Here is a 24,441-nt window from a genome sequence, read left to right as displayed (position 1 = left end):
ATAAACAATATATAAAGACAAAATCTAACGCTCACACAAATTGTGGATATATGAAGACAAAATATAAATGTAACTCTTATCTTCCTTTGAAACGTCTAATGCATGTTGTACATAGCTGGCATAAAAAAATAGTTTTATACAAAATAAGGAAAAAAAAAAGAGTACTGGAAGTTAGAAGTGAAGACAAACTGTAACGCATATCACTAACATACATAATTTACAACTATATATTTTTGAAAACAGCCGATGCATGTTGTATGGCTGATGCATGTTGTAATTATTTGGCAATGTCATATGTAGTTTATAACGTACAAAAAAAAGTAATAAGGAAAATGAATTATAAAGCTATTGTTGTCCAATACTTTTAGGGTTTAACTTTGATTTGGCTGTCTAAAAAGGTTTAATTGTAAAATTGATTACGAATTCACTTTGGCAAAATTAAAAGTTACAACTAGAGTATAAATAAAAAACAACAACATACCATATTTTATTAATAAGTGTATATTTTAAGATTATTTGTATGTATTAGAATAAATATATATTTTTAATTTTGAAAGAAAAATATTTAATTTAACATATTAATATCTAATTTTGATTTATTGTGGTTTTTGTTAAAAGTTTTGTGTTACTCTCCTCTCTCCATTATGTTGAACACATTATATGGAACTGAGCTATCTAAGCATATGCGTTACTAAAACGATTTCTTTTATAATGTTATAACTATCACAAAAGTTATATTCCAAAATTAAAAAAATAACAAATAATTTTATAACGATGGTTTTAATAAATAATATATAAGAAAAAATATTCTATTATAAGTCTATATAAAAGTACATTTAATAGTAAAAAAAAATTAGTGTTTTTCCTAGTAAGCTTACATGTGTTAGAAGTCAAAACAAAAATTAAATAGTGGTAGATTTATATTTTAATTATTATCACCTTAAAGAATAGTCAAGTCAAGAAAAAGAACAGCCAGACTAATACCTATTGTAATTTGTTGACTACAATGAATTTGTAACAATGTTTTCTTTATTGGTACTAACTAAATAGCTAAGTTTGGATTTATACTAAATAACACTTTTGAGTCAGTTTAAAAAATTGTTGACAAAAAAATCATAAGAAGATATTTAAATAGTCTAAAACTAAAGCCCCTAAACTATAATTATTTAACTTTATAGCTTAATACTTTAAACAACCCCCAAAATGAATAATTAAACCTAAAAATCTAAACCCGATATCCGAAAATGGTGTATTTCCTCAATTTTTTTTTTAAATTAGCCTTATCCTATAATTTGTATTTTGTTTGTTTTCTTTATTTTCTTTTATATAAACACATCATATACGACATAGATAACAACTAAAACAAGTCTTCTTCTCTCTGTCAAAAACTGCATCGAGGAGTTCTCCCATCGGTGCATAAAGGGTTGTCGCATTGCTCCCAAAAAAAATTGAGAAGCCGAGATAGAAAAGATATGTAAACACTCACAAAAGAAAGATTGAATTCCAGTCGTTACAGAGATAGATTCTGAAATTTAAATTTATGGGAAACAAAGCCGGTTCAGTCATCAGAAAACGTCTGAGGATTACTATCCTATATCTTCTCATATGATGGGTAAAATCAATGTCACACACTAAAGGTTAGTTTTAATTGTTGATTTTATATCGTAATTTGAGCTATTTTTTATTAGAGTATGAACGATTATAGATTCTTTAAATTAAATAAATTGATTAAGCTAATGAATTGTAAATCAATCAAACATCACTACTTTTGATAAACAATTGCTTCAAATACTCACCAGAAATTGATGCAACTTATCAACTTAACTTTTTATAAGTTCATCTCTTCTTCTTTTTTTGTTGCCAATTCATGTCTTTCGCAAAAGATCTATAGTATATTTGACCAAGTAGGGTTTTTTTTCTTCCTTTATCAGAAAGGTGGAGTCTTGAATTTTACATATCAAAAGAAAATTGTATTTCTTCTTTTTCTACTATAAGTTTATAAGTCAGTTATATGACATGTTGAGTTATACAAGGATTAGTGATAACGTCGAACATAACAGTTCATGTCGCATTAGCAAGAATGATCTGATGGATGCCAAAAAAAATGAATCAGAAATGTTTTTAAAATTAGATATTTGATATTGCTTCAACAAAGACACTTGTATAAACTCTTTAAAATCAGCACAAGAATCCATATTTGTATAAACCCTATTACTTTGCCAATCTTCTTATTTCTCAGCTTAGACTAGGTTTTGAAACTCTTTCCATCGAAGTTTCTTCTCCCACTTTAAAGACCATCAACCTTAGGCTTCAAGAAAAAGAAAACTCTTTTTTTTTTGAATTATTGTTTCACTTGTTAGTGTTCTTACTTCATTAAAGTAATCAATCTTGTATCGATGATCAGAATTCCGACTAAGAAAATCTTCTTCCAATTTATCAAACAAGGACATTTTCAAATTCGGTGACGGTCGTTCACAAGCTTTCTTATTTTTTTCCTAGTTTGGTTGCACTTTATAAACTCAGTAAGACAACATTAAGAATGTTGAGAACTTTCTTTTTGTTGTTTTGTTATAGTATCCCAGTGAGTAAAATATTACTTGGCGTCTTGATACATGAAACAACCTAGATAAAACTCATCATCTCGTTCTTCGGATTAGTTCTTCCGCTGAAGATAAGAATGTTTAAGAGTGATGCCCCTACAAATATATGAAGCTTCTGTGCCAATGTTATCTAAGACGATGTTGGAAAATTGTTTGGCGCCTAGGAAGATAATGCTTTCGTTTAAAATCTATTGCATAAAAACTTATAACTGTTTAGATCGGGTATTAGCATTGGCAGAGTAGAACTCAAGCAACATGACGTCATGGACCTTCAATTCAACAAAAAAAAAGTTTACAAAAGTCAAACATCCATTTTGGAAGCACAAATAGATGATTAGTATTTAGTTGTTTTTTAAGATAAACCATGAATTTGATCTTAAGGAATGCTTTTTTAGATATATGAGCTTGAACTAGAATGCAGAATTTCGAGAGCCAAGTTCTTGCATAGAAAATTGAGTATCTCAATATGATGAGATTTCATAATAGTTTTGTGCAAAGGATGAGGGAAAATGTGAATTCGGATCAAGTAATTCCAATGTTACAAATTTTAGACTCCCTAAGAAAAAGGAAATGCAAGTTACTCATATTTAGGAACTGTCGCCTTTACATCATTGGAGTAACTCTATCCGATCCAAATTTACATTTATCTTTATCTTTTGCATTAAGTTCTATAAATCTCATCATATCAAAATACTCAACTATCTATGTAACAATTTGGTTGTATAAATGGTTGCTTTCTAACTTAAGTTCTGATATTTGAAAAAATGTGCTAATTGTGTAGGTTTACCTTACAAAGCATCTTAATAGTAAAGTTTATAATTGTGTTTCCAAACTGAATGTTTAAATTTTGGAAAAAATAATTTGTTTAGTTGAAGTTCAATAACGTCAATTTGCTTTACTTCTACTCGACCAAGACTTGTACTCGATCTCAACAATTAGAGGTTTTAATACAATAGAATTTAAAACTAGAGTATTATTTTTTAGGCACCAAGCAATTCTCCAACAGTTTCTTTGATAACAGGAGTATAAAAGCTTCATATTTTTGTAGGGAGGTTGTCTTAAAGACTTAAACATTCATTGACTTGTTAATTTTCAACAGAAAAACTGATTTGAGGAAGAAAATGATGATTTTTATTGAAGTTGTTACATGTGTCAAAATGCCGCATAAGATTTTATTTACTAGGACACTATACCAAAATAACATAAGAGATGGGCTTAACTGTTGATTTCTAATTGGGACATTATACCCTAAATGATTGCTTTCAATAACTCAAGTTCTAAAATTTTAGAAGATGTGCTTCATTGTCAATTTCATTTAAGGATACCATGCAAGGAACCATAATAATAAACTTCTATCAGTGATTCCAAATAGATATTGAATTTATTTTGCTTCTTTTCAAGCGTTTGATGGATTAAAGGTCAATGTCATTCTTGCTCAATTTATACTCAGCAAAAATAGTCACATGATCCTAGCAATTAAAGCTATGAAGCAATAGAACACAACCCATAATTTTTTCTTCTTGGGCCAAACAATTTTTATAAGCATTTTATACGATAAATCAATAGCATTGGTACAAATTGCTTGAATGTTTTTCATCTTCAATAAATGAACAAAAGAAGTTATTAGAGCTTTCAAGTAGTTGGTCGTATCGTATCTAAAGAGTCTACAAAATCTTTGAATCATAGGGATATTAACAAAAACAATATAAGAGAGATGTTCAACATAATTCATGATGTCTTGCATGAGTTTATGAAGGATAACAAACTTATGGGAGGAAGTGAAAAAAAAATTCTAAAATGTGATGTGGAAACTGTGAAACTGTAAAACCTTTAACGAATTTTGAACACAGTCACTTACAATATAAGAGAGATGTTCAACATCATTATTAATGATGTCTTGCATGAGTTTATGAAGCACAACAAACTTATGGGAGGAAATGAATTTTAGGATTTTCTTTTTGATGATTAGACTTAACCGTTGAAAATTCATTGTCGATTTATTAAAATTATGTACTCTCTTATAAATGAGAAGTTTTTTGTGGTGCCATTTAGCACATCATTCATCCCAATTTATATTCCAACACTACAAGAAATTCATTAATCACTTCCTATACACTTGTAAACTTTGTAATGTACCACCATAAGATACATATACAATACGTTCTCACACATTCTTTACTCTTTATATTTTCTTCATAAAATTATCATATCATTGTATATTGTATAATTTTAGAGGGGTCCAAATAAATTTTTGTTTTAGGGTCCCTTAAGAATAGGTAAGAACGACCCATTACCAAAGTTCTTATGTACATCTGAGACGTTCAAACCGGATAATTAAGGAACAACCAACCAACTGGTCTATAATAAAGAGACAGACTTTACTAGGAACTTTCATTTCAGTTATTGCAACCACTCCGTATTCTTTAGTTTCTTATGAATTGGAATTAGCTTTTTTGAGTTCTACGATAATATCCTGATATGTACCAAACTAGCTTCTCTGAATTGATTCAATCTGCAACATAACTCTTTGAACGTGGGAAGAACCAAAAGCATCAACCTTTTATTTTGTTTTTATGTATGAAACTAAACATGAGAACACAAATAAACAAAGACCAAATCCAAAACCAAAAGTAAACAACAAAAGAGTCAAAGACACAGACAGAGCTCAAGTTCTCCAGCTTCCTCCGTCAGATCGTCCCTGACCACCGTAACCTCCGTCACCATAACCTCCACCACCGTAACCACCGTCACGACGATCACCTCCATAACCGCCACCCCCACCGTATCCGCCTCCTCCACCGCCACGACTATAACCACCTTGATCACGTCTACCTCCGTAGCCACCACCCCCATAACCAGATCCTCCATAACCACCGCCTCCTCCACGGTTATATCCACCGCCGTTACCACCGCGACTACCACCAGAACCACGAGCCTGAGCCTCGTTAACAGTGATGCTACGACCATCAAGTTCTTGACCATTCATTCTCTCGATCGCAGTCCTCATCGAATCCTCATCTCTAAAAGTCACGAATCCAAACCCTTTAGACCTCCCGCTCTCACGATCAATGATGATCTGATCATAAAGTCGAGTTAAATCACAGAAACAAGAAACAACATATATATAAAAAAATACAACAAATCGGACGATCGTTTCGATGATGAACGTACCGATTGAGAGGGTTAAGTAACAGAGAAAGTAACATAGTAACAGAGTAACAAAGAGATAGAGAAAACAGAGTCACACGGATTCGGGTCAGAATTTCGGATCCGGGTCGTCTTAACGGACCTTGGAGTCGAGAACTTCTCCAAACTGGCTGAAACTCCTCTCCAGAGACTGTTCGTCGGTGGCCCAAGCTAAGCCTCCGACGAAGCACCTGTACTCGCTCTCCGCAGAAGACATGTCCTTATGATTCTTGATTTTTTTCGGGAATTACGAGGAAGATGAACAGATGATGATGACTATGTCCGAAGCCCAAGCCAAGACAAAGACGTTTCTATATAGATATGCCCGTGAAACCATGCTTCGTTCGTTGACTCGGTGCTTAGGCATGTGTGTTTGGTTACAGTGATAACACAAATCTGTTACCAAACAAACACTCTCTTGGATGCAACGGTTCATTCATGACTTGTTCCACGTCACAAGAATGCGAAATTAAAATCTTGCGCTGATCTGATGGTTGAGATCCGACGGGGTACCGTATTGTGTACGTGTGGGGTGGGGGTCTCTCACTTAAGACATGTGTTCCGATCTTAGAACTGGAAAGACAGCATCAGTCAAATATACAACAACAAGATTTGTACTTTCTTGCATGTCGGATTTGTTTATTTGATTTTATCGATGAGGGATGGGTTAAAAAGTTAATCCAATATATTGAATAACCAGAGTAAAATCAACGAACCTATTTATTAAATGATTTACTAGGTAAGAATTTGTGTGCTACGTACGGATACAATTTATGTTATTTGATTTTATGAATAATTCACCACTTATTTATTGTCTCCTTGTTGTCCAAAAAAAAAAAAAAGAAAAAAAAATTATTGTCTCCTTCAAGACCTTTGTTGCATTGGAATCATGAGAGCTTAAAATTTGCTTTCAACAGGATTCATTGTTTTCTCTCAAGCCTTGACCTGAACCAAGATAGGTACCATTTCCATTTCGTATGATCCATTCAGCTTCGGAGGGGATAGTGCCATTGACATCTAATCATCGTTAATATAGATTTGACCTAATATTCTAGGGTCTTCAATTTGTTGGAACTGTACCATGTCAAATGTCAATGAGATAAATTGTTGATGTAGTCCTTTGAACCTAACCATTCCTTTGCATCTTGTTCTATGTGCCATTGGCCGAAATTCAGAGTTTGTGTATCAGAGTTAAAAACACATTGTTACTTAACTGAAGTTATGTTGTTGTACCTTCTAACCAAAATAGCCAATACTATATACAGTATACATAAACACTGCAACGTTTCATAGATGAAAAATAAATCTAATACATAAAAAAAGATTCATGTGTCCTTTTGAAGCAGAAGAGATGAAATATCATTACCACTCGTTGGTGTTTGTTCATTCCGACGCTTGCGCTTCCCATAACCACTATTAACCGCCACTTCTTGCCATCCTCCAAACGTCAAGTTATTAGAGAATGTATCCTTCACACTCTCCATCACTTCCCTCTCGACCGGAGACAATCTCTCCATCGAAATCCCTGAAGCAGCTTCCTCAAATTCCCTCATACAAGCAATCTACACAAACAAAACCAATGTAAATCAATTTGCGAGGTTTCAATGATAAAATGTTTAACCACATGGTAAATATTCACCCTTTTTATTTACCATATTCATGACTTGGGACTCGAGAAACGCTTCTCGATAAAGTTTGGTGATACTAATCCGAGCGTACCATTCCATGTACGCTCCATCATCCACCACATTGCTGCCTCCAGGACTGTCCATGATGTGATCCCCACGTTCAGTCCATTCCTCGCATGCTAGACTCATTGACGTGTCCAAGTCATCGACTCGCTTGTTCTTTCTGTCACGACGTCTCACTTTCTGAGGTATCGGCTGGCGTTTCCCAAACTGCCTCAGACACCTATCTGGAAAATGTAGCTCTATTTTCTCGAAACATACAAGAGTCGTTTTTGATCTCCCTAGGATCAGCTTGGCTTTAATCTGTGGTGGGATCAAGTTCTCAAATCTTTCATATGGGCACCAAGTGATCTGCAATTTCACAACCAACGATTAACATGAGAAGAGACATAAACAAATTCTTAAGGATGAAGTGAAGGCTGAATGCTGAAGGGTTAACCTTGCTTGGATCAAGATCGTCCAGTTCTCTGCGGTACTCAGATAGGTCGGTTTTGGATCTGCTGCCTTTACCTTTCCACAGAAGAGCAAGCGGAAAACACGCTTCGGATTTCTCTGGTCTACCGATGTTCAGATGAAAATAACTCCAACACTATATATACATAAGACAATCATATGTTACTTTTCCTTAAGATATTAAAATCTCTAATGGACACAAAACTAAACACATAGCAGCCAACCTGTAGCAATGTCAAGCAGCCACAAATGTTGCTCTGAGACTTAAGCGAAGCATTACCAAGCGCTCTGTAAAGACAAGCCAATGCAGCAGCTCCCCAAGCATATCTTCCAGCTTGATCAAAATCCTCAAACAAAGGCAAATACTTAACAGAGACTTTATCACCATCAGTGGTAGCAAAAATGGTACTACCAATAAGATACAAGAGATAAGCTCGAGTATGACATTTAACAACATCGAAAGAAGCATCTTCAGGGCACTCCGAGAAAGTTCTTTTAAGCCAATTAAGCTTAACCCTCGAACAATTAACTTCTTTGTTAGCAGCAGATGGTAACTTCCCTAAGAGTCTACCACACATATCCATAGCAACCTCGTCTCCTACTTTAGAACCAACAATTGGATCTCCATCAATCTCAAGTCCAAGCACTAAAGCAACTTCATCTAAGGTTATAGTCATTTCTCCTAAAGGAAGGTGAAAAGTATTGGTTTCTCTTCTCCAACGCTCAACAAGTGCAGAGATTAGTGAATTGTTTAGACTCATTGGACCGATTTTGCGGAAGAATCCGAAACCAGCTTTGTCTACGAGCTTGATTTGTTCGTCAGTGAGTTTCCATTGATGAAGTAATGAAGTGTGTTCTTGACAACGAAGAAGACCTCGTTCCTAAGGAAAGATGGGAAATTAAGAAGAACCCTAAATTCAAAATTTGAAATTTCGAGGAAGAAGATAAAGAGAATGAGAAAAAGAAAACAAAAGCCAAACCTGTCCTTCCCAAACAGCAGAAGAAACATGGAGATCTTGTTCGTAGAGGACAGATGGATCAACTGGTCCGACATCGATGTCCATGGCGAATCTTAAACTTACAAATTCAGACACAAAACTACGAACGAATGCGTAAACAAATTTGAGAATTTCTCAAAAACACGAATCCAATTTCTCAACAACTGAACTAACCTCTAATGAAGAAGTACCCTAATTGGACTCGGTTCAATTCTCTTTTGGGGGCTCTTATCGCTGTACCGGTTCTTTTTGTTTGGTTATGTTAAACCGATTATGTAAACCATATATAAATTGATAAATTTATTGTCAATCGAACGAGTAGTTCAGGTTTGAATCAATTTGTGAGTTACCTGATTGATGAAGAGTACGTCGTAGTGAGTTTAAACTTTAAAGAGTCATATATATATATATATATATATATATATATATATATATATATATATATATATATATACTATTGAATCTTGAGGTTACTCTTTTCAAAGCCGCAAAACCTTGTATCTCTTTCTTATCTCGGACGTCAACCAAATTGTCCATCAGACCATCACCATAATCAACTTCGATTGAACCGGAGCCCAAGTTTGAGTTGAATCTGAGACAACTAAGTTTACAATCTGCACATTTTACTTCTGATCAATCTCCACATGTCCGCAAACACAACTTACCCTCTTAGTAACATCGCAAACACTCCTTCATGTGTCTTCTTTAACATCAAAACTCTCGGAACACTCAGGTAATTATGACTTCTTAGACTTGTCCTTGATTCTTTCCCGTTTGAAAATCAGTGTATCATTTGGATACTTTGATTTGATGTAAATATACATACTAGACTTGACGTCTTTATCTCCTAATCAATATCACCCCAAAACCCACATTTCCTTTAACTGGGATGAGCAATAAAATAGAAAAAACAAAATCATATATATTCTACAGAACTTTCATGTTCTTGATTGCTCTATAAATCTCCCAGATATAGCAGCCGCAAGAGCTGCAGTGAACTTAGGATCTTTGGTCAAAGAAGAAGCCATTTTTTGCACCAGGACATCTTGAATCGTTCCTCTCTCTTTCTTTTCCTCAACTGGTTCAAGAACACCTTGAACTAAATCAAGCTTCACTGTCCTAGACCCACTTGCATTTGAGCCTGGGTGGTTATGTGTCCCTTCGTAAGTGGCTACCACTAAAGATGGATCTTCTGCACTTCGTTGCACCTGAACATGCACACACACACACACACATATACCACTAGAGATCTTAATCAATCAAATATCAAAGAACTCTTTAACAAGTTTAAACTAGGAGTTCAATGTAAATTACCTTCTTCTTGACCAGACAAGATGGTGAAAACGAACATCTGAAGTAAGCTCTAGGAGATGGATTATCTCTCGTAATCTTTTGCCCATATTTCCTCCATTGATATCCATCTTTCACAGTCTACAAGTAAATATACACACAAAAACATTTGTTACACTCAAAGATGCTTAATAAGAACAAGACTATGAATTATGAAAACAGTACCAAATCGTCTTTAAAACAGACGTTTACTATCACCAACAATAGAACAATACTTGTTGTAGAAACTACAATATTCAGGTAAACAACTTATCAACTTACCAAGCTAGTGTCAGACTTCTCGGTGTGGAAGTAAGCGGTTGAAACCGTTGCTTTATCGCTGGTGATTTTCTCGATTGTTGGGCCGCAACTGAGTCCAACAGGGGAGCTTACAAACTCATCCAGGTCTTGTTTTCGTTTCTTTGTTAACTTTTGGTTCTGAAACTTCACATTTTCAGGACTTTGCAACTCCTTTAAAAGATTCTGTAAAGCATAGTACTTCTCACAGACTCTGGCTAGTGTTTCGGTTAGCTTCTTGTTCTCCGAATTAACCCGGTTTAACTCTTCTTGTAACATACATGTCTTCAGTTCAAGATTCCACAAAACCATAAAATGAAAAAAAAAAAAAATCAGCATTTACCAAACTAAATCCATAAAAGAACAAAGCTTTGATTTGTTCAAATTTAAACATAAAACTATGTAATGTCTAAAAATCAGATGTAAGAACTTGATCAACCTAATCTATTCATTTATAATCTAATGTTTAAAGATGCACACCAAGTGGTGTTCGACGAAAAGAAAACTAACCTCGTCGTCTTTCACTAACCATTTTGTCTTCACATCTGCAGAACTCGAATCCGAGACTTCCTTTTTCTGAATCAACAAAAAGAGAACAAAACATGAACCCTCCAAGATTGATGGGCACAACTTTGATTTAGTAGAGATTGATGTGAAAAGGATGAAACTCACCGGAAGTTTACCGGAGAAATGAAGGTCGAATGGGTTGGTGTTGGGATCATAGTCCATAAATTTTTGGTAGACGAGAGAACAAATAATTAATGTTACGTGAGAAAGAAACTAAAGATTAAAGCGAAGAAGACCAAATTCATGTTCGCAGAGAGATTTGGTCTCCTTTGGGTTTTATAGTAAAAGTAGTAAGTGGAGGGAGTGTCATGTGGAAACCTTATCAATTGACAAATTATTAAGAGCTCGTGGAGGGATTTGGACCATTTGGTGTCCATACATTTATTATTATTATTACTATTATTTTGAAATATTTCAAAGAAAGTAATATATAAAATAAAACCATGAGTTAATTTTATAGGTTAGTACAAATTCTATTCCAAAACAAAATAAATTCAAAATGACCTTCATCCGCAACACATTTGTTAAGATGATCATTCCATTTATCACTTGGTTGTTACTATGTAAAATATACATTTGTGATTACAGTATATAAAAATGATCGTAGTCCAAATTGATTTTGTTCAACGTAAGGATTTTATATTTGGTTAATCATATTTAATATTAAGAAAAGTTTAAAGAAAAAGAAAAGTATACGAAGTACCCAATTGTCTAATGTGCTTGTGATATTGGTTTTTTAGCTACCAACATTAAAGTTATTATACTACTTTATGATTTTTGGATTGACTATTTTTAGAGTATGAATAGCGAAAAAGACTGAAAATCTACAAAACACAACAAAAAGAACCTACAAATCTAAACAGGCCAAGGAAAAGATAGTAAAAGATGAGAACAGATTGGAAGGAACCAACAAATTGTAGAAAAAAAAGTAAACGAACTGGTCAGAACATAAAAACAAAAAGACTGTACATAAATAAGATGATATGCGTAAAATACAAAATGCAGGAAAATTCTTTAACAAATTACTAGTATTTAGTAACGTATTTACAAAAAACAAAAAAAAAACAAAAAACAAGTTGTATGTACGTTGTCTTGCTTCGAAACACTTGTCCTAAAAATTGAAATAGGTTAGGTGTTAAATCGCAATCGAATTGTTAATAGTTTTGTTGCCATCGGAGAAAACAATCAAAAATCGGTCGGAAAATCAACAATTTCGGCTGCTGTCCCATGTCGAAGAAAATTAGTACTCCTTTACATTAACTTGCATTGTAAGGTCCTATCTGTTTTTTCTTTATCTTATTCTGAATTTGGTTTGATTTTAAAACGTACACCTTTCGCTTGACTTGACCCATCGTGTCATTGACTGGTGACCAGCATATTCCATTTTTACATTTAGGTAATCCTTCCTACCTGGCTTTGCAGCATTTCATACTAGACAATATCTACTAATATTTTGGTATGCTAAACTCAGATACTAGAGTATGCAGCATTTTTAAAACATACTAAAAAATGCAGATGAATAGTTCTATTTTGGAATTTTGGAATGCAGTTACTGTTTTTATAGATACTAACATGTGTTTTATTTAGTCTGACAATTGTGTGAAAGGTGAAAAAATAGCGGACTGGTCTGACTTTAGTTCCGTCCGAAACTTACCAACCAACCATTCAAGACCCCTTAAGTCTAACCAAACAGCATGAACATAGTTAGCGGCGGGAATTGAATTCAGTACGGATGGATTTACGCCTTTGCCCAAATCAGTTCTTACCCCCATGCTACCACTGATTGGTTAAGATTTCGATTCCATGTTTAATGTTTTGTTTTATTATAAAGAATCTCATTCAAAGATGTAAAAAAAAGAATCTTACTTAACCAAAAAAAAAAAAAGGTTCTATAATACTCTTTCGAATATGATATCAAGATCACGAGAGAGTGTGGTTCTAACATTCTGAGTTCAGTCAAATCAAATTAAGATGACCGTTTCTGGTATGTTGGGTGTCATCCTATCCAGTACTGGACCAATGTCTTCTATCTAAATTGTAGTTCCTTCATTAATAGTAGCCTGATTCACCCAAAGAATATCACATTCTCTTGATCTCTTCTAGTAACGAAAGTATATTAAGTTCTTTACTCGAGTCTCGAAACAACAGTAAGCCTGTTCCGGGCTCAATCATAATCATACTATGAATATTACAAGAACTTACTGTTTTTGGATGAAGTGGACTAGGGGGTCCGGAATTTGACACAAAACTTTAATATAACTGTAAATAAAAAATACTAGCAACTAGGGAGTATTCAAAACATGATAACCTGTTGTTCCACTTAACGAGTCTTGTGGGGTTTAGAAATTTTCTTCTTTCGCTTCTTGGCAGATTTGGGTGTTTTATTCTTCCTAGACTCTCGTTTCTCTTCTTTCACTTTCTTCTTGTGCTCTTTCCTTGCAGCTTTCTTGTCTTCGGGACCTAATTCTTTTTCACTCTCTTCACTTTCTCCTTCGCTTCCTTCTTCGTCTTCTTCTTCTTCTTCTTCGTCCACTTCCTCAGCTTCAGCATTCACCTCTATTTGCTGCTCTTCTACTTTAGGAAGAGCATCCTTAAGCCCTGTTATAGTCTGGTATAGCATGTCTCCTGTGTCCTGTCCGCTCGTTATCTTCGCCACATCAGCCTCAGGGTTGTTCACAGCATCCAGAGACTTTGGTATGTATGACTGCAATCATCATAACAAAACCAAAAAGTTAAAAGGATTCTACAGATAGCTTCACACATCAGTTTTAATGACTGGTTACACTTCACTAACCTTCATGAATACTGAATCCGCGATTTCATCCTCTACAGATATCTCTCCTCGCTCTATAACTTTTCGTTGGACCTGCCCATTGTTACATACTTCATTACATTAATTTGACATTACCAATACAAACGTTACAGCTTTAAACCTGAAGCCGCCCACTGATTCAAATGCAAAATTACAGATAGTAAAAAGTTATACATTACCTCTTCCAAATAGCTATCAACAGTTTCGTCTGTTATTGTCGGGTCTACTATGAAGTCAAATAGCTCCCTTATTGTCATAACAGCCACACCATGTTTCTTGAAAAAATCCTGCGCGTGAATGTCAAAACAATCCACACATCAGTCACTTTTTTTCCAGTCAAAGTACGTATTGTTAAATCATGCTACTATTCTCACTTACTGAGACATGGTCACAATCTTCCCGTAGAAAATTCAGGGCAAGAGGATGGTCCAGATCCACAGATTGAGAAACATCAATAATATAAAGATGCCCCTGAAAAAGTCAAGATGATATTAATATATTTGGCTTCTCTATATTGTTTTAAAAACTTTTTTTTTGTTTCTTCCGAGATCCTTTATGAACAAAATAACTCAAAACTCACCTCAAAATAAAGTATGTTATACTCACTGAGATCCCCATGCACCAATTTGCACTTCTGATATAATACTCGCATTTGAATTATCAACTGAAATGCAAACGAAAAGATGTCAGTGAGTTACTTATAGTAATGAGATCCTGAAGAGATTAATTATGGCTGTAATGCCACCTGATATTAGAGTACTACCATAAGACACTTTGGACTTTCTAAATGAGAAAATCAGACATACCTCTAGATAACATTCACGTAATTTGTCTAGTGATAATGCAGCATCCTTGAGACGCGGTGCAGCCCAACCATCCCTCCCTGCAAATACAAATAAATAAAAATGCCCTTAGTCTATTTGATTAGGTAGCTGAAAAATCTTTACTTCATCATTTCTCTGTTTCAATAAACTATGCTAATGAATCAGAGTAAACAGAGAAGAGTAGCCTGGAATCAGTGAACAAAAAGAAAAGATAATGAATTAGAGCGCGAACCTATAAACTCCATGACAAGAACATGAAGACGCAGAAGTATAACAGCTGGACACCTTATTCCTGCTGCATGAAGCCTGCCAATGAAATATGTATATAATAAACCAACCAAGGAGTTGCAATATTATTGTAACATATAAATAGAAAACAGTGAGTACATTATGAAGTACACACCCACAACAAACTGTAGGTATTACCTCTTAAGATTTCTCTGTTCTTTTTCAGCCCATGTCTTCACCATCTTCCTGGGATTGTGGCGACAGTACCCATATCTAAAACGGTAATCTCCTTGTACATATCGATCTCGATCCCTGAAATCATCAAAGTTGAAAATGGGGTCAAAAACACAATAGTCAAGTTAACATTTTTTGAACGAACGATAAACAACATTTACTCCTGTATAAGCTCACTTGAAAACTAGAACGGATGTCTTGTACACTTTTATAGCAAGTTCTGAACCGTCAGATTTCGTGGCATGATAAACATTAGCCTGCAAGATAATAGCAAAAGAGAGCCCCATTAACAAAGCAATCCAAACAAATCATCTTATTGACTGTTAACAAACAACTAAACAAATCATACTTCTTTGCCTGTCGAAATACAGCCATTAACATCATTGAACACTCCCCGATTAAGCATTCTAAACAAAACCATACGTGTCCTTGGATCAAGAGCCTGGAACAAAATAGCAAACAAACAGCCATCAGCACATTACATTAAACACTAACTAAATGGACCAATCAAAACCTCACCTGTTCAACTGTTGCTCGGTCCGCTTTATCAGTGTTTCTGCTTCTACCAATTTCTGTCTCTCGTAGACTCCCACGAATCGCAGTTGTCACAGAATTCGACATCCCGACCTGTACTCTTCCTTCCCATCCCTGCATCCGCAATCATCTCAAATCAATCATAAAACCACATAGTTCTCCACCTTACAAGTACAAATATAAATCCTATAACCTAAATGTTCATTTGAGCAAGAGACAATGAGAAATCCAGAAGCTTTTCCAAATTATATATCTTTGACAAACCATTCCAAACTCTAAACGCTAATGTCCAATATAGGGATTAAAAACAGTAAATTTATACTATCAAAATCAACAGAACCAAGTACCAAAGGCTCAGGAGAAAGCAAAATATCAAATTTCAAATACTATAAACACCAATTGATAATAAAGTCAATCACTTTGCAAAGAACCACACCAATCGAAGACCAGAGAGATAAGGAAACATTTCTTACCTCTAAAGGAGAAGCTCGAACATGACCAGTAAGCTTCTGAGCCTTATTTGAAATAGGTTGAAGAGAACTAGAGTTAGGTCGTGAACCATGTCCACCGTGAGCATTAGGACGACGAGCATGGAGAGAGAATCCACCACCAATCAGCTCGTCATCGTCTTTACCGTCTAACCAATCTAGAGCTTCAGCGATATCGGAATCTGAAGAAAACGAGAGATCATCTTCATCATCTTCTTCAACCTCTTCTACGTATTCAACAACCGGAGGAGAACTCGGTGGTGGCGCTTCTACTACCACTTCCTCCATCGTTTTTTTTTTTGAGAGAGGCGGCGAATTACCGGCGAGAGAGAATCAAAGGAAGAAGAGTATAAAACAAAACCCTTTTCTTCTTAAACCGGTGTCGTTTACTCGGTTTACTAAATCGGTTCGATTTTAAATTGGTTTAGTGAATTTTTAAACGTCGTGTTGTTCTTGACGTTAACGTAAGAACTCCGTGTTGTTTTTTATTCGTTGCTCGCTTCGTTTTAGGTGAGAACTAGAGGCGGGAGAAAATAAAGGTTAACCCTAAAGAGAGCAAAGAGGGGGGAATTGAGAAAGCGAGAGAAGAAGATGAGTCATCGTCATCATCAAGCTGTTGATAATCTGATAAATGTTTTAGGGAGAGCTTCTCATGATCTTAATGATGTTCATTCGAAGCTCGAAAAGGAGTTCCAGCAGACTTATACTGATAATGTAAGCAAAATTTTCGATTTTGGAATCTCGAATTTGTTTAAAGTTCAATACTTTGAATCCAAAGCTCGGAAGTAACTAACTAACTGGGTCGCAGGCGAATCCGATGAAGCTGATTCAGAGAATGAAGAAGTTGCAGGAAGATGTGACTGTTCTTAAAGACCAATGCTTGGAGCTTTTGTCTGCTAAACAGGTTCGTGTGTGTCTCGTAACGGCTTATTGAATTAGGAAACTGGAGATTTTAGCAGTAGGGATCTGTGTATGAACGATTCAATCTTAGTGATTCCAAGTTGTTTGAAACAAAAGATGAGATTTTTAATTGATTCCAATGAAGAAAAGGGTTGATTTTGTTGTAGACAGTTTCTTGTGGAATCAAGGGTTTAGATCTTTTGTAATTTGAATCAAAAGGATGAGTTTTTATTGACTGTAATAATGAGAAATGGTAAAATTTTGTTGTATGGAGTTTCTATAGCTGTCATCAATGGTCAGATCTGCTAAGGCTTTTGCAAAGCTAGGCAATTTTAAAACAGATCTTGACTGTTGATTCTGTTATAACAGGATTTGATTGATAAGGCACAGACGACACTTGTTGGAAATTGCAGCCTGATTCAGAAAATGAATGCATCCTTGGGAGAATCAACAAATGGTGATGCAGATGATGCATTGGCTGATTTTAATCAGGTCCGTGTTCCTTTTGTTTATTGGTACTATGTTGTTTGTCTTGCTCAACTCGGGGTTGTGCAATTTCCCAATGCTAAACGTTGAGAAGATGGCAAGAACATTATTAGCAAATAAATTGCTTGTGTAAAGTTTTAACCTTCCCACAGTCAATATCAATATCTAATGCTCAGCTTCTCTGTATTGTATTGTGTACCTTAAAAATCAAAGAGGCTTTTTAGACATTCCATAATCTCTTTGCTTGTTTCATTTCTTGTTTTTTGAACAGATTATCGACGAGTGGACAACACAAGTTAGATCGAGAACAGGTAACCAGGACAAGCCATTAAATATCATTGAAACATTAACATTTATGCATGTGGATGTGTGCTTATAAAGACTATGTGTGCTTATAAAGACTAGGTGTCATGCATGTATTGCAATTCTTGCAGATCAAGTTCTTCAATCTGTCGTGTGTTTGTGTTTACATATGCTTCTCTTGTTTCTGATGCAGTGGGGGAGATAGGGGAGGCAGATAAAGCAGACATCAATAAGATGCTTTTCTCTGCTATTGTTCATACCAATTGAGTATGTTCATTTTCATGATTATGTTTATATTTACACAACCACTGCATACAATCAAAACTGTGCCCTAGATTTTTGTATCTATGTATTTCCTTGTGCTCGAGTTTTATCTTGGTTGCAAAATTTAATATCAAATACGAAAACACACACACACACACACACACAAGTTTATTGATTTTAAAGACAAGAGAGTACAAAGCAAGAAAAGAAGCCAAACCTTACAATAAAGAGTAAACAAGGAAAGGGATAAAAAGTCCAATGCAGAAAACAGCCATATCCAATAAGATCATGTGATGATGATGATATGATGAGAACATTGAGCCAAACAAAGTCTGAAGTTATGAAGTACCTAAGCAGTTGCATAAGCTTTAAGACCTTGACTTAGTTCAGACAGGTGTAACGGTAGTTGTAGGCCTCCATTCCTTCGATTTTAACTTTTCGGAAAGTATTTGTAACGATATTGTAGTAGAAAAGGTAAAACGGGTTGGAAGGATAGTAAGACGAGAACACAACTTCATTTGTTAGACTGATCATTCCATCAAACCTTAACAGGGCCTCTCCAACTGTATCCTCAAACGAAGCAGGGAACTCATGTATATGATCAGTCCATACCTGCGTTGCATGATTTAGAAGCCACATCGTAAAATGTGTACTTGTATTATCAACACCAAGCATGTTTTCAGACTCAAGTATACCAAGTCTACCGTTGTAATTTATAAAAGACCCATGCTTCACTGCTTCAATCATTCCTTCCATGATGACTGCTGGAAGGATCCTGAACTCCTCAGCTTTTACATCAAAGCAAACTATCATATTATGACCTGTAGACATATCGATAGCTGGATAATACAAAACCCCATTGAAGCATATCCCTTTCTTTGATGAATGATGGGGTACGTCGCAACCGATAGTTCTCCATGCGTTGCCAGGTCCATAAGTCAGAACTTGATGATCATCAAAATTCATACCGTTTTGCCAAGTCATCGACAAAACCTTCAACTGGTTGTTAACTTCATCATACCCATAATAGCTCATCATACGAACCCTCGTAGTGTTCATAGTCGGTAAGATTGAGGATTCTTGAGTGCTAGGTTTACATATCATTTGCACATGTTCGATATTTCCATCTACAAGACGCCGCTGATATATAAAACAAACAAATCCTCTGATGGAATTGAATTTTACATTAGAATCATCCACGGCATTCAAGGGAAGATGCATGACTTGATTGGTAGCTGCAGGAGGTGCATTCTCAGCAACGTTTTGAGGCTGAGGCGGCAAGGAGAAAAAGGTCACGTCACTGTTTACTTCTTCTTGGCAAGCGAACAGAAACTGTAAAGATTTGGTCAGGAAATCAATTAAATAAGATAAAAGCAAACTAATTACCAACTAAATAAAATATTGTAATCACAGTACTAAAGCAATGACAAACAAAAAAAAAACCTGTGGAATCTGAGCCATGGTTGTGGTCAATGAACTAGAGAGGTATTAAACTTAAGGAGGAAGAGGAATGAGAAGAAGGCAATGAAAGTGAAAGGCCATCCAAAGCTGTATAATATATACTACATTGCCAATACTAATTAATAGAGACGACGCACGAAGCAGCCTTTGCTTTAACAAACCTACGATAAGCATCATTGAACCTACCATGCTCCGGTCTTCTCTTTACGAAACTTCTATAACATTATTTTCATTCTTTTGATAAATAAAAGGTATGTACTGTATTCTTAAAACTTTCAATGATGTTTATCTTTATGGCTTTGGGGAAAGCTTCTATTTGTATCTGTATTTGTCTTAACTCTGGGATACTTTATCCCCTCCTTTGTAATGATTCTGTTTAAATGAATGGAGTCATTGGTTGTCCAGAAAAAAAAAAAAAAAAAAAAAAAAAAAAAAAAAAAAAAACTTTCAATGATGATTTGTTTTCTTTGAATCAAGTTTTTTAAGTACTTTTAAAACAATTTCTTTTAAATGTATTCTTCATTCTTCAACGTTTCAATGATACTGTATATAACTTTTATACTAAACAATTTTGCTAGTGTGTGAACCCACTCAATGTAGATTAAGGAAGATAAGCTTTCTTAAAGATAAGCTTTCGAACTTTGAAGGGAAGTTAAGCTTTTTAGACATATATAATTAATTTATCTTTATTATAAATTCTTAAGAATATGTGTAGTGGGATTAAAAAATAAAAAATTATAAACACAAAAATAAACAAGCGCTGTCAAAAAAAAAAAAAAACCAAAAACATAAATTAAAAATGTAATCAGATTTTGAAGCAATTATGCAAGTGTAGTTTGTAGACTTTTATAACATTCTTTTTATAATAAAGTTAATATACTTAATTTTTCAACCATGACTTAATTGTTGTAATCATATTATTATATTTTAATTTAAAAAGAATTCATCAATTGAGTGGTTTTCTTATGAACTGCAATTCTCGCTGATCGAGCACTTCGTTATTCGTGAATGCTGCTGCTTCTTGTTTCTGATAGTGTGGGAGAGACACACGAGGCAGATAAAGAAGACATCAATAGTTTTTCTTCGACTACTGTTCATACCAATTGAGGATGTTCATGTGTATGGTTATGTTCTGATCAACCTCTGCATATTATCCAATTGTGCGTTAGATTTAGTACCTAAGATCATTACAAAATTTTACAATACCCTTTAACCAAAACAAAGATTGTTATTTTACAAAACCTTACAGAAACTAATCTTGTATTGTGCTCAAAGCTTGGTTTTTATATCTTGGTTGCCTGATTGGCTGCAAAGAGAGAGGACCCATTGGCTTAAAATTTAGATGAAGGGCGAAGCTTTCTCACCAGCCATTTCCTACGTAACGAGACGTCCAAAGCCAAGAATGTCTTTGCTTTCCTCTCATCTTCCAAAAGATCACAAGCATCCAGCAGAAACTCATCGTCCATATCAGGCAAAGCTTGCAACGCATCAATGGCATTTCCTATTCCTGAGTAAATTTCGTTCCGAGGAATTGGCTTTGTGCAACCATCATCATCACCTTCTGCGTCAAACAGAGGCTTCCTCGTCTCTAGTCCGGTCTTCTGAGCCTTATGTACAGTTAGCTCCAAAGGTGGAGTTATTGGATTAGGTCGCTTATTCTGCTGCTTGTGTGGTGAAATAAAGTCACTGACTATTTCATGGCCATAGCTTTCCAACTCTATCATGAGATTCTCACAATTGAAACTATCTTGGGAGAGATGTTCATGTATCTTGCACAAATTGCCGTAACTATCCAAGGTTTTGCCTTTATATATAGTTGCATCTGGATGATCCTGCAAAATCAGACACCATCTTTCTCTTATCTAGATACAAGTTTTATCAAATAAGAAAGCAAAGACACAACCCCAAGAGTGTCATATGTTCAAATAAAAAAGAGAGTATCATTAGTAAGCCTTACCTTGATATATGCTTTCCAATATTCATCTTCTGCAACGATGGTTTGCTTCTCCTCATCCCAAGTAAAGCCATCAAGATTGAGGATACTGTTGATATCGTCACGCTCTTTCATCATCAATATGTAACGATTCTCCAGCATGAACATGTCAGTCTGCAATCCGAACTTTGCATTGAAGCATTCTGCCATGTCAGCCCAAGCTTGCTCTGTAAATGTCTCACCAATCTTATTTCCTCTATTCACCTGCTCTAACATAAGATCAATAAGACAGTGGTCCATGACCTGTGTCCATTCAATACAAGGAGGACCGGTATTGCTACAGAGGTAATCATTTTTCTCGTTGCTAGCATAAACCACCATCTGAAAACTGTGAGTTTCCCCCAGAGTATCTTTAAATCCATCTGTGCTTCCATTTTCTGAAAAGGATTTATATGAATACGGTTAGATACACTAGTCTCAGATACACAGCTTTATGAATCCAAAGGAAATAGAGAGCACAACGATACAGTTATAAAACTTAGACAAAGCCAATACAAAGAGTTTTTTTTTAGTTCAAAAAAAGAAGGAAAATCAGATTAGCTTTAACTTTTACTTTGTATTGAATCTCAAAGACAATGCTATAGGAGGAGAAGCTTACCGATCATCAGCGCAGTTTCTGCCGGACTGGGATCAAAAGCTTGAGCCAAGCGTGTGTATCTCCCATCTGACGTTTCCTTCCCAAAAATGAAGCAAAGATTTGGATAGCTTGGAATAGTTTTAACTCGATATGATCTAGCTTCTGGATGTGCCTGCACATGCTTCATTTGTAAGCATAACCATATAACTAGTATCTTTAAAAGAATAAAAAGAATGTAGCATGCCTGTATATAGGTATTCCAAATGCCATCATCTGCAATCACCATATCTCTCCTTGTATCCCATGAGAAGCCATTTTGCTCGAGTAGAAACTTTATGTCGTTGTACAACCTCCTTAAGTGTTTGTACCGATTCTTCAGAACGTCTTTGCAGTGTTGAGACCCGAATTTGGCATTGAATGCTGTAATCATTTCATTCCAAGCACTTGTTATAAAAGTCTGCCCAACTCTGTTCCCATTGTTCACTTGGTCCACTAATAAGTCAATTAGATAGTAATCCATTGGAGGAGTCCAAAATGTCCTTGTGCGGTCAGAACTCTGCACTTGGCTAGCCTTAGTCCCACCTGCAGAAGCAAGATTCATTTACTCTAGGCTCCTCTCACAATCGTATTAATCCAAAAATTTAGAACTAGATAAGATTTAACTCACTTGTTTGGACAGCCGAACCATCATCTCTAAGATCTTTGCCTTGGTCTGGCTGGGGTATAGTCCCTTGGTCATCTGGACAAGCAAATATTGTGTCCAAATCTTTGTAGCTCGGTAAAGATTTCATCCTATACGTTTTAGCAAGTGGGTGCTCCTGCCTCATCACATCGAGATTCAAAACTAATGGACTGAAGAACAAAGCTTATTCAGAAAAAGAGATATATCAGCCTAAGAATTAAAAACCTTGATGTAAGAATCCCAAACAGCATCATCAGCAGCTATCATTAGCCGAGTTTCATCCCACGAAAACCCATCTTCTTTCAAAATAGCTTCCATATCCTTGTAGTATTTCAACAACTTGTTGTACCGTTGCCTTAAAACTCTTTTCACATAATGACTACTAAATCTAACATTGAACAAAGCAAGCATGTCCGTCCATGCTTGTTTACTGAAAGCATTACCAGTCTTGTTACCTCTACCGATTTGATCAAGCATAATCTCAATAAAGTATTGGTCCATAACCGGAGTCCACTCAGTTTTCGAGCTTTTTTTACTCGAAAGAACAACACCGCCACTACTTTCACCTACAAAAACCCCCCACACATTGTAACCAATCCAACAGTAAAAGTGTACATAAAACAAGAATTTAGTAAAGAACAAAGACACACACCAATGTTGACTCCATTAACCTCATCTTCAAACTCAAAATCATGACTTGACCTACTATATCTCCCATCTGCAACCGTATACCCATAAATCAAACACAAATCACTATAATTCAAAACCGGTTTCGTCTTGTAAACCCGTGCTTGAGGATGAGCCTGTCAACATCACAAAAACACACAACTCAAAATCAAATAAACCAAATCCAAAATCAAAATGTAAATTTTTTCAGACCTTAAGATACAAACTCCATAAACTCTCATCACCAGTAACAGTCTGATGAGTCTGATCCAAAACGAAACCACCATGATCAAGAAGACTCTTGACATCATTATACTGCTTCCACAGATTCGTATACCGGCTTTTCAACACGTCTTTATCGTACTGAGACCCGAATTTGGAGTTGAATACACCAAGCATCTCGTTCCAAGCTTGCTTTGTAAAAGTGTGACCTGTTCTGTTTCCTCTGTTCAAATGCTCTAACATTAGATCTATGAAGAATCGTTCCATCGTCGGAGTCCAATACATTCTCGTTCGATCGTTGCAACAAGTGACTTGAACACCACTCATCTTAGCTCGTGAAAACACACAACGAAGACGATGAGAGTGAGATCAAGTGTGTATATATATATATATAGGTAACGGTTACAGTTGCGCGCGGCGGAGAGAAGAGATTGGGCGGAGTTTGGGAGAGAGAGTAACCCTAATCCTGAATTGTGTATCTGTTTGGCTCCACTGTTTCGTCTCTCTCTCTGTTTTTGTATTTTATTTTATTTTATTTTTTATATATCTTATGGGCCTTTTCTATTAGTATGTGAGCCATTCTACCTTATAAAAGCCATGATTTTATAAAACATGTTATAGAGAGATATCTTACTAATATAATTTGAAA

General features: G+C 35.3%; 6 protein-coding genes and 1 long non-coding RNA gene across 9 annotated transcripts; 2 read left to right on the top strand and 5 right to left on the bottom strand.

The window, feature by feature from the left end:
- The first annotated feature begins 1,354 nt into the window (after window positions 1-1,354).
- Window positions 1,355-7,023, top strand: LOC147939288 (uncharacterized). Of its 2 annotated transcripts, none has more exons than XR_015566014.1 (2): window positions 1,355-1,637; window positions 6,704-7,023. It is a non-coding gene; the product is annotated as an uncharacterized LOC147939288 (long non-coding RNA). The 2 variants fall into 2 exon arrangements; XR_015566015.1 differs by lacking the exon at window positions 6,704-7,023 and adding an exon at window positions 2,575-6,070.
- Window positions 5,142-6,210, bottom strand: LOC104713960 (putative glycine-rich RNA-binding protein 1). The gene is made up of 2 exons (XM_010431189.3): window positions 5,890-6,210; window positions 5,142-5,676 (listed from the first exon to the last, which is right to left on the bottom strand). Exons 1-2 carry the CDS (start codon window positions 6,001-6,003, stop codon window positions 5,266-5,268), a joined length of 525 nt encoding a protein of 174 aa, XP_010429491.1. The 5' UTR covers window positions 6,004-6,210; the 3' UTR covers window positions 5,142-5,265.
- A 2,675-nt stretch (window positions 7,024-9,698) lies between the features above and the next one.
- LOC104713958 (putative WRKY transcription factor 60) lies at window positions 9,699-11,471 on the bottom strand. Its single transcript, XM_010431187.3, has 5 exons — window positions 11,224-11,471; window positions 11,062-11,127; window positions 10,537-10,836; window positions 10,240-10,356; window positions 9,699-10,133 (listed from the first exon to the last, which is right to left on the bottom strand). Exons 1-5 carry the CDS (start codon window positions 11,278-11,280, stop codon window positions 9,864-9,866), a joined length of 810 nt encoding a protein of 269 aa, XP_010429489.1. The 5' UTR covers window positions 11,281-11,471; the 3' UTR covers window positions 9,699-9,863.
- Window positions 11,472-13,182: 1,711 nt separating this feature from the next.
- LOC104713957 (uncharacterized) lies at window positions 13,183-16,626 on the bottom strand. Its single transcript, XM_087464838.1, has 12 exons — window positions 16,224-16,626; window positions 15,736-15,864; window positions 15,566-15,658; window positions 15,394-15,473; window positions 15,181-15,294; window positions 14,987-15,060; window positions 14,737-14,813; window positions 14,511-14,594; window positions 14,309-14,401; window positions 14,110-14,217; window positions 13,913-13,984; window positions 13,183-13,822 (listed from the first exon to the last, which is right to left on the bottom strand). The coding sequence occupies exons 1-12, from the start codon at window positions 16,524-16,526 to the stop codon at window positions 13,439-13,441; spliced, it is 1,611 nt and encodes a 536-aa protein (XP_087320964.1). The 5' UTR covers window positions 16,527-16,626; the 3' UTR covers window positions 13,183-13,438.
- A 79-nt stretch (window positions 16,627-16,705) lies between these two features.
- LOC104713956 (uncharacterized) lies at window positions 16,706-18,298 on the top strand. Its single transcript, XM_010431185.3, has 5 exons — window positions 16,706-16,952; window positions 17,047-17,142; window positions 17,508-17,630; window positions 17,896-17,935; window positions 18,121-18,298. The coding sequence occupies exons 1-5, from the start codon at window positions 16,830-16,832 to the stop codon at window positions 18,192-18,194; spliced, it is 456 nt and encodes a 151-aa protein (XP_010429487.1). The 5' UTR covers window positions 16,706-16,829; the 3' UTR covers window positions 18,195-18,298.
- Window positions 18,299-18,326: 28 nt separating this feature from the next.
- Window positions 18,327-19,746, bottom strand: LOC104713955 (F-box protein DOR-like). Its single transcript, XM_010431183.2, has 2 exons — window positions 19,635-19,746; window positions 18,327-19,523 (listed from the first exon to the last, which is right to left on the bottom strand). Exons 1-2 carry the CDS (start codon window positions 19,650-19,652, stop codon window positions 18,573-18,575), a joined length of 969 nt encoding a protein of 322 aa, XP_010429485.1. The 5' UTR covers window positions 19,653-19,746; the 3' UTR covers window positions 18,327-18,572.
- A 1,056-nt stretch (window positions 19,747-20,802) lies between these two features.
- On the bottom strand, window positions 20,803-24,380 carry LOC104713954 (uncharacterized). Of its 2 annotated transcripts, XM_010431182.3 has the most exons (8): window positions 23,784-24,380; window positions 23,557-23,707; window positions 23,130-23,470; window positions 22,890-23,040; window positions 22,467-22,804; window positions 22,244-22,394; window positions 21,610-22,022; window positions 20,803-21,484 (listed from the first exon to the last, which is right to left on the bottom strand). In XM_010431182.3, exons 1-8 carry the CDS (start codon window positions 24,117-24,119, stop codon window positions 20,984-20,986), a joined length of 2,382 nt encoding a protein of 793 aa, XP_010429484.1. In that variant the 5' UTR covers window positions 24,120-24,380; the 3' UTR covers window positions 20,803-20,983. The 2 variants fall into 2 exon arrangements, with proteins under 2 accessions (XP_010429484.1, XP_010429483.1); XM_010431181.3 differs by having other exon boundaries at window positions 22,244-22,804; window positions 23,784-24,291.
- Window positions 24,381-24,441: the final 61 nt, after the last annotated feature.

The sequence above is a fragment of the Camelina sativa genome, chromosome 9, assembly GCF_030686135.1.
Source record: "Camelina sativa cultivar CO46 ecotype springtype chromosome 9, ASM3068613v1".
Classification (NCBI taxonomy): Eukaryota; Viridiplantae; Streptophyta; class Magnoliopsida; order Brassicales; family Brassicaceae; genus Camelina; species Camelina sativa.
This window is presented reverse-complemented; position numbering and strand designations above follow the sequence as displayed.